Consider the following 9,196-nt stretch of genomic DNA (forward strand, 5'->3'; position numbering starts at 1 on the left):
GCAAAGATGTTCTAGATCCTTCATGTGGTGGGTGGATCCTAGCAGGGAGTCAGAGCCTCACGGGGGATGGGAAGAGGGACCTGTCTAGGACAGGCTTTACAGCGGAGGGGGGAGCGCAGGGTGCTCTGCAAAGGCCATCTGCAAGGTGAACTTACGAGTTCTCTCGTGTATGTTAGACTCTCACTGTCCCCCCCATAAGCCCCTTTCCAGTGTCACTCTGGCACCTGAGACTGCTGTGCTAAGCGGCCGTGAAACTCTTGAGTCCTGTGGTCCCTGCAGGAGATCCAGACCCAGGCACCGTTGGGGAGGGGCAGGTGGGGACCAGAAAGCCCCAGGTGGAGCCCCAGCACACTTTCCCTGGGAGGCTCTCTGGCCCAGTGCAGGCTGCCCATCCTCCCCGCGGGGCATCCAGGCAGGTGACCAGCCTTTCCCCTCCTTGCTGGCATTCCTGGCATTCTGGCAGCCCACGAGAACACTAAAAAGATGGAAAAGGTGTGGCTGGGCCAAGACAAAGAGCCTGAGGCTGTCTGGGCGAGCTGCCCTACAGGCCAGAAGGGGAACCTGTCTGCAGCCAAGAACAAAGCAAGTCCTCCTGGGCACTGAGCCCCACTAGAAACATTGGCTGAATAACAGCCCAACAGGGCTCTTCTCCTTTTGAAAGCCGGCATCCTGGAATCACTCCTGGTTCCGGGACTGCCAGTTAGCGTGTCCCCTCCCCGGGCTGCTGGCAGTTGGCCCCCTCCGGGCTGACCTGCAGTGGCTGGTATGGGCGGGTCCGGTGGGCTTCGTCCTGCATGTGGCCTCCGTCACCGCTACATTGCCCAGAGACTGTTCGGACCCCGCTTCTGTTCACTGGGTGAAAGGAATGGCCCGGCGTGGCAGCTCACACTCCAAGGAGGACGGCGCTGAAGTGCGAGCCGCTGCGCACCGTGAGGGGGGAGCCACTGGCGTTGTCCAGGAAGACAGAGGCGTACTGCCCGCTCTGCAGGGAAGGGCAGAGTCGGCCTGGGTACTGCCGGCCCGCAGGTGTGCCCACAGAGGAGCAGAGCGCTCCCCATGCCCACTCAGCCCCCGAGAGGCCTCAGAGCCAGGCCCGGCCCCACCCTTGCCCCCCGGCACCTCTGATCCCTCTTCCAGTGCTTTCTCCCCGCTCCACCGCTGCTCCTACAGCTCACCTGCATCTGCGTGAGCCTCTGCTCAGGGCCAGCGAGCGGTTCATGGGCCTGCGACGCTGGCCAGCCTGCTCCAAGTGTGGTCCACATAGCAGCAGTGTCACATTCCCCGAGAACTCCCAGAAAAGCAGAGTCTGGGGGCCCACCCACCTTCTGCATCTTAGGACCCCAGGTGGACCACGTGGCCCCCAGCAGTACCTGGGACCAGACCCTCGAATGCCTTCCAGCAACCACAGCTGGCTGGACTCAGACAGCCTGGCCTCCAAGTCCGCGTGCCCTTGTGCAAATTACCTAAACTTTCTGTGCCTTAGTTCCCTTATTTAGAAACAGTGGAAACACCGTACGTCAACTATACTGCAATAACATTTTTTTAAAAAAGTGAATAGACAAAAAATAGTACTACCGACCTCAAAGTGCAATGATAATTAAGCAGATAACTTCTGTAAAGAGCTTAGAACGGGCCTGGCACAGTACTGCTGAAGCGCCAGCTGAGATTCCATGTCTGCGCTTCAGTGTTTTTTGTTTAATAAATCCCACCTTGATAGCAGTTTCTTATGCACTTTCCAAAAGCCCCCCAGTGCCAGAAAAAGACTGTCAGGTAGGGTACTGTGTAGAGAGTACGCCTCCTGCTTCCCGCAGTCTCAACAAGCCCAAGGTGTTAGGGCGGCAGCCTGAGGGCGTGGAGCGGACCTCGGTTCCCTCCTGGTTCCCTCCTGCGGCAGGTCCCTGCACAGAGCACCCGCCTCAGGGTGGGAAGATGGGCAGGTCTGAAAACTGTAGACTGAGCAGCGGAGCTCCTGCTGAGGACCGGCCAGGGCTTGGGGGAAGGGGACTTGGAGGTGGCCCCGCTCTGCCTGAACCCGGGTGAACTCCCTGGTGCGGCCCACAACCTCTCCCAGGCCTGGCGTCTGCCGACACTGCTCCCAGAGATCCAGAGCCCCCACCGGCACCCCTCCCTTCCCGGTCACCCCGCAGCCGTGCCCAAGCCTGCCCCATGCACCTGCAGGTAGAGAACGCCGTTGACCGAGATGGTGAAGAGCTCACTGCTGCTCTCCAGGCCCATGACAGCCTCCAGGGATCTGTGGCCAAAACAGAAAGAGGATCAGCCCACACCACCTCCCCAGGCCCCACCAACCTCATCCACAAATCACCCCAGCAACCAACACCAGCCCAGCTAAGTGCAGTGGTAACAGCTGCCTTGGCCAGGTCTTCTCGTGGAGGGTGGTATCCGAACTGGATCCCCAAAAGGAGTCAGGACAGTGTCCACAGGGTCAAAGGGGTTCTGCGGGTGCTGGGAAAGGCAATCCTGGGCCCAGGCCAGGGGCTGAAAAGTCCTGGCTCTGCCTGAGCTGGAGGTGGGGCAGGGCCTGACCACTGAAAGGTGGGTTCAGGCCAATCTGTGGAAGGCTTCCCAATGCAGCGTAAGAAGTTCTGGATTTCATTCCCTTCTACAACTGTTGTGGGGTGTCTGCTCTGTGCCTGGGCTCTGCTGGGCGTCCTGGGGGTTCAGAGGGGCAGCCCCTGCCCTCCGGGGCCACAGGTGCGGAGAAAGGGGGGCGGGATCATGTGGGGGGCCACGAGGAGAGAGGCTGGCGGTGGTGGTGGGCTGCAGTGGTCAGAAGAGGCCTTTCCGAGGAGCTGGTGGCGCCTCTGGGTGACAGACAGCCCCCTGCAGAGGTGAGGGGAGCCAGGAGGCTGGGAGAGGGTTGGGTCAAGAACAGGGAGCCCCCGCGGCCGGAAAGGAAAGGCCTGCTGGGGACCCAGGCACGAACTGGGAGGCCAGGAAGGAGGCCTAGGATCACCCGGGCCTCGGTGGGAGGCGATGGAGGACGGGGTCTGTCCAAGCCGGACGGGACGCGGGTGGGGGCCGTGTGGGGGCGGGTTCGGCCCGGGGTCCCCCCCCCGCGCCCACTCACGCGTTGCGCTGGCACCGGGACTGGATGCAGATGAGCAGGCGCAGGCGGTCCCGGGGGCGCGGCGGCCCCCGCCTGGGCTGCTCGGCGAGCGCTGCGGGGGGAAGGTGGGGGTCACAGCCGGCCGGCGGGCGCGCGGGCGCTGGGGCGGACCCCCCCACCGCCCCGGGCCTCACCTGCGTGCAGCGTGGCCGCGAGCGCGTAGAAGCCGGCGACGGGCGCCGTGTACTGGCCGCTGGTCAGGTTCAGGCCGGGGCCGCGGCGGAAGGCGCCCTCGGCGTCGGGCTGCGGGGCGCACGGAGGTCATTCGGGGTCCGCCCGCCGCCCGCCCGCGCACCCCGCCCGCCGGCCCGGACTCACCAGGTAGTAGCCGCCGAGCTCGTGCAGCGCGCGCCGCTCCACCGACGCGTCCCGGCGCAGGCGGCCGTGGAAGGCGGCCTCGACACGCGGCGCCCGCGGGCCCGGGACCAGGGGCGCGGCCAGCAGCGCCAGCACGCCTGGGTCCCCCGCCGCCGCCTCCTCGTCCTCCCTGATGGCGGCCGCGCCCTCGGCGGGGCCGCGCGTGCAGGGCTCAGGCTCCGTGCGCTCGCGCTGCCGCACCGCGTCTGGCACAGAGCGAGCGAGCGGTGGCCGCACCCGTCCGCCCGCCCTCGCCCCTGCTCCTTGCTCGGAACCCGCTGCCCACAACACCAATGCGCCAGTCCGCGCTTTCCCGATCCCGCAGCTGCTCCTGTTTCCCTTCAAGCTTTGGCTACCAGGGAGCTCGCAGCCCAGAGCCCTGGTTCACCTGCCTCACCTCGCCACCCTACCCATGCGTCCCCCTCACGCTGCTGTTTCCTCTGCTTACAGTGTTACTGCGGCCGCGAAAACAATCGTATAAGCAGCCCCGCTCACTTTTGCAAGGACGCTGGGTGTAAATAAGTAATTATTGCCACTACGCTGGAAATAACGTGGAGATTCTTCAGCCTCTGAAGCTGCTCTATTTAAATAAACAGTGCGTGGAGTTGAAAGGGGAAAAGGCTCTCTTGATAGTTCTCCTAATAAAGTGCACTCTGGTAAATACAGGGAGCCAAGCTCAGCAGCCAGCCACATGCAGGGCCATCTCCTGGACAGGACAGCTCAGCTCAGCTGTGCTCCCCTCCCTCTGCTGCCTCCAGCTCAGCTGCCCAGTACACTATCCTTCTGCCTCCCGTGCGGGCTCTTGGCCAGCCACGGAGACCAGCCACAGGAACAGGCAGGGACACGGGTGATCCAGGGGAAGAAGTTGGGGTCTGTCGGGGGCCCCGTGTTACCAGGGGTGAGTCTCAAATCCCTGTGGTTTCTTTGTGATCAGAAGAGCACTTTGCAAGGTTAAGGATCTCTGATCCCTTCCTGACCACCCTCACTTGGCGGGGGTGGGGTACAGGTGTCCTGGCCTTGGCTGGGCTCACCGACTCCCAGAGGAGGCATGGGCGCTGGTCCCCGAGCACCACACTGAGTGGCCAAGTCCACCCTCTCTGTGAAGCCTCCTCCTTACCACACTCCCGCCAACCCCCACCCTGACCCTCGGCCTCACCCACGCCGGCTCTGGGCTTCTGAGCCCAGCACAGAGCAGGGGCCTCCTTGAGTGCTGGCTGATGTGGGAATATCTAGCCAGCCTGGCTCCTCCGGGATACCCTCCCCCAGCCCCACGCACCCTGAGGGTGCACTGCCCCTACCTTTCAGCAGCAACTGGAACTCCTTCAGCAGTACCTCAGGTGAGATGATGGGGCCAGGGGGACCCTGGGGGCCAGGGGGCCCTGGGGGCCCCGGCAGGCCAAGCTGAAAAGGAACCTTGGAGTGAGGCTATCTGAGCAGGGAGGTGGGGGACTGCTGGCAATGCTTTTCAAGCTCTTGCCACTAATAGGCAAGAGGGGATCCTGCTTTGACCTGTGGGGTGGAGGTCAGCCTCTGGGCCTCAGACTCCCCTGAGAAGGCAGTAAGGCTCTATTTTGAAAGCCACTAGCTCTGAGTGTGAGGCCTGGATTGTGCTGGAGGCTCGGGGCTGGCTGGGGTGGTGCGGCCCCTGGGGGTGGGGCTCCGAGCAGGCAAGGGCACCAAGTGGGGACTCCGAAGGGTTCCCAGAGGAGGGAAAGAGGGACATCACAGGTCAGGCAACGTCAGCGGGTTCCCACTGTGCCTGGCCCAGTGCTGGGGCCTGGGGCCCTCAGGGAGCCCACCTGGGCTGAGGTGACACCCCAACATAGGAGCAAGTCAGCCCCCTGCAAGGAAGGGCACGGGGGAGCCCCAGCTTAGCTTGGGGTGGGGCCAGGTGGCTCCAAGGGGGGGCAGTGAGGTGAGGCCATGGTGACAGCCCAGCCGCCTACTTGCTCAGGCTTGGAGCCCGGCACTCCGGCGTTGGGGCCAGCCCCAGCCGGGGGGGAGAAGCCCAACCCCAGTGTGAGCAACACAGCCCTGGCCCAGAGCTCCCCACCCCAGGGGACAAAGGCAAGAGGTGGACATCAGGACCAGGTGCCAGGTTTCTGGCTTGGCTGAATGACAGTGGGAACCCCACAGCATCCAGGGTCCCCAGACTCCCCACCTCCTGGGAACCAGATGGTGTGTCAGTCCAGCAGACTGCAGCCCCTCCAGCTCGGTCCCTGACTGCCCTCCCAGGCCAGCTCAGGCCTCCCTTGCTAAGATGCCGAGGAAAGAGAAAGGGGGGTAGCTGATGGGGCTGCCTAGCTTTCCAGGGGTATAGGAAAATGATAGGAACAGGCCTCAAACTCAGGGTTGCCTGGGCCCCCCCAGCTTGGCACTTTCTGTGCTCTCTGACCCCAGGCCAAGGGGGAGGGTCTGTCCTCGTTGGCAAGGCCAGGGTGCACCAGTGGGGCTGGTGAGGGGTGCAAGGGGGTGATGGTGGGCTGGGGTGCAGGGAGGGCCTGCAGGTGGAGACCCTTGCTAGCCCACACCTCACCCCAGGAAACACACACACACACACACACACACACACACACACACAGCTGGGGCTCTTGTGCTCACCTTCAGCTTCCTGGCCCTGCCTCTGCCTCCCCTCTTGCCGTTGACGCCTTTGTCACTCTGCCTGATGAAGAGCATCCACGCATCCCTGGGGTCGAAGTTACGCGCTCCCTCGGGGGTGGGCTCCTGGAACACAGTCAGCCCCCAGGTTGGTTCGCCTATCCCAGTGGGTGCCCGCCTAACAGACGGAAATTTCAGGACATCACTGTGTAGGATGGGCTTCAGCGTCCTCGGGCCCCTGTCCTTGTCAACAGTGGTGCCGTCCAAGTCAGTACAGCCCCCCCGTCCGTGCTTCCCAGCCTCCTGACACATGGAGATGACCAGGTCACACCACTGCCTGGGCGCTATGCGAGAAGAATTTGTGGGTGGAGGAAGATGGGGTGCAGAGCTCCATAGCGGGTGAGAACTCTGGCATGGCTGGGCCACCCGGCCTCTTGTGGCCTCTGTCTGTGGACGCTGCAGTGAACACACCTCCCTGGGAGACTCACGAGGAGGATCAGACCACCAGACTCACAAGTCTAGGGAAGAGGCGACTGTGATCATCAGGGCCCCCTGTGCGGCCCCCGCTGACGTTCCAGGGATGCCCATTTCGGCCCTCGGGGTAGCTGCAACTTACGGTACAAGACAGTTGGAGGGCTGGTGGCCTAGCACTGCTATGTTATGACTCAAGGCCCCTGCATGGGGTGTGACACCACTCAGCTTCCTTGGGACCTCTAAAACAAGGACAGTGATGATTCCAGAAACATCCATTCCCCCGCGTGCTGCATTCTGACCAGTCCTGACACTGAGGAAAATTCCGGGAGGTGCCTTCCAGAGAGAGGGCTTTGGCCCATTTGTCAGTGGGCCCCAGGTAGTCTGGGCTCCAGACAAGGCCTCCAGCCTTGGAGGAAATCAGCTCGAGGGCTCAGATGAGGTCACAAGCACCAATGCAGGCGGCCGATGGAAGGACCCAGGGTTGTAGAGCTGGCCAGGACCTTCCGTCAGAGACAGAGCCAGTGGTCTCCTGGCCGCTCTGAAGGGCCCAGGGCCTCCCTTCAGGAGCCAGTGTGCTATGGAGGGGAGACAGGGCCGTCCACGTCAGAGGAGCCTGGGGCTGGACGGAGAAAGGCCTCAGAGCGCCCAGGGCCTCCCCATGACTTCTGGGTGCTGGGCCCTGCCACGTGCCGTCCTGCTGACTGTTCACCATGGACACAGGACTGGATTCCACTTCACGGCCTCACTCTGCCCTCGGTGGGCACGCATGCAGGGAGTATTCCACATGGGCTGGATGGACGTGCCAAGCTGACACCCCCTAGCTGGGCCAGCGGACTCCCAGCTGGACTCGGACCCCAGTTTGGTTTGGGGGGAGCCATGTCAGCCCGGGGCCCCAGCAGACAGGCCTGTGGCAGCGTGGGTGGGTGCTGGGCAGCGGCCCTGGCCCCACCCAGGTCTCCAGCCTTGAGGGGCTCACAGAAAGGAGGTGGGGAGCCTCTGCTACCACATTGTCCCCCAAAGACAGTGCAAGGCCAGACCCCCTCCTGGAAGCACAGAAGGCCCCTTGCTTCCTGGGGACTATCCTAACACCTCCCTCCTCCAGGAGGTGGAGCCAATTGTCTGGGTGGGGTTTGTCTTCCCTGGCTTCCAGGGGTGGGGGGAGGACTCAGGAGAGGCTCCTCCCAGGGATCCCCCTGACAGCCCTTTCCCCTCCCTGTGCGACGGGCCCCACCCACTTTGAGGGCTCCTCTGAACCCCCCCCCAGTCCCCACTTCCCCCAGCCTGATCACCCTGCACTGCCCTCAAAGGAAGGAACAGAGCAGAACTAAAAATCACCCCTTCATGGGCAGAAGTCACAGGTCATTGGGGGGGCTCTGCAAGGCCCCCACGCCCCCCAGGCCCCAAGGGAGGCACTTTTTTGGGTTTGTTTTTTAGACAGAACTTCGCCTAATAGATTGGGGGCAGGCGGGCCAGTAATTCGCTCCCATTTGTACAAACAGGTTCTTCCTAATTTCATAAGAATCAGTGTAAGTAATTACACTTTACCCATTTCCCAACTTCCTCTGTCCTCCCCCCACCTCCAGAGGCCGCTCACCTGGCCCGGCAGAAGGGTGCTCTGATGCCGCAGAGCTACCCCAAAGCCCAGCGCAAGGCCCGCCGGTGCGCATAGGGCAGCGTCTAGACGTCCTGCGTCCCCACCCGCAGCCCCGCAAGCTAAGCGCTTCCGTCCCCGCTTCAAAGCACGACAGCCGGGTCAGCCCGGGTCCCTGCCCGCGGCTCCGCGCCTCCCGCCGCCCCGAAACCAGCGCCCTCCGCCCTCAGGGCACCCGGACCTCAGGCAGGCGCGGGCTTGGGCTGGGGAAACTGAGGCCCGAGGTGTCCGGAGCGGGCGCGCGCAGGGAGGCCGCGGCTTCTTACCGGCGGGCCGGCGGGTGGTCCCGCGCGGCTCTCCCCGGGGCCCGCGGGCAGCTCGTTCCCAGGGCCCGGCTCCTGGCGGGCGCGGCTGTCCGCGGGCTCGCCGGGCTCCGGGGAGTCGAGGCCCGCCGCGGCGGCCAGCAGGCCGGCACAGACAAGCAGCAGGCGGGCCATGGCGGGGCGGCGGGCGGGGGCCATGCAGGCGGCGGGTCCCTCTGGGCTCCGAGCGCGGCGTCTCGGGATCGCGCTCCTGCTCCGCGCCTTATAACGCGCTTGAATCCCCCGCCTCGCCCGCCGCGCTGCGCGGCCCTGCGCCCCCTGCCGGCCCCGGCGCGAACTGCAGCGTCTGCCTGGGTGGGGCGCGCGCGCGCGCGCGTGTGTGAGTGAGTGCGTGCGTGTGTGTCTGTGTGTGCGCGCGCGCGCGCAGCGGGGAGGCGTAGAGTGGGGAGGGACGGGGCGCTGCACTGGAGGGGGGCGTGCAGGAAGTGGGGAGTGCAGGGTGGGGCGCGGGGTAGGAAAGAGGGGTGCGGAGTAGGGTGGGGGTACGAAAAGGGGACTACGGGCGTGAACTGGGGCGCCGGGAGGCAAGGGGTGGGGGGAGAACTCTCGCGCTGGCTAGAGCCCCCGGTCCTGTTGAGCTGGTTTGGAACCCGTCCCCTCCCTTTGCGCTATCCAGATCTTCTTCTTCTCAGGAGAGCAGGGGTGCACCTTCACCTGGCCCTGGAC

The 9,196-nt window shown here is 64.3% G+C and overlaps 1 protein-coding gene across 1 annotated transcript; it reads right to left on the reverse strand.

The window, feature by feature from the left end:
* Positions 1–883: 883 nt before the first annotated feature.
* ERFE (erythroferrone) lies at positions 884–8,668 on the reverse strand. Its single transcript, XM_040637048.1, has 8 exons — positions 8,474–8,668; positions 6,086–6,208; positions 4,783–4,885; positions 3,446–3,690; positions 3,262–3,370; positions 3,089–3,179; positions 2,173–2,251; positions 884–982 (listed from the first exon to the last, which is right to left on the reverse strand). Exons 1-8 carry the CDS (start codon positions 8,666–8,668, stop codon positions 884–886), a joined length of 1,044 nt encoding a protein of 347 aa, XP_040492982.1.
* Positions 8,669–9,196: the final 528 nt, after the last annotated feature.

Source organism: Ursus maritimus, unplaced genomic scaffold (assembly GCF_017311325.1).
Source record: "Ursus maritimus isolate PB19 unplaced genomic scaffold, ASM1731132v1 scaffold_1, whole genome shotgun sequence".
Lineage (NCBI taxonomy): Eukaryota > Metazoa > Chordata > Mammalia > Carnivora > Ursidae > Ursus > Ursus maritimus.

Excerpts from the sequence above, each read along its gene's own strand:
- ERFE (XM_040637048.1), bottom strand. The coding sequence starts at position 8,668 with ATGGCCCCCGCCCGCCGCCCCGCCATGGCCCGCCTGCTGCTTGTCTGT. Across the intron at positions 6,209-8,473 it reads GACCACCCGCCGGCCCGCCG|GAGCCCACCCCCGAGGGAGC; the intron begins GTAAGAAGCCGC and ends ACTGTGTTCCAG. Across the intron at positions 3,371-3,445 it reads AGCTCGGCGGCTACTACCTG|CCCGACGCCGAGGGCGCCTT; the intron begins GTGAGTCCGGGC and ends TGCGCCCCGCAG.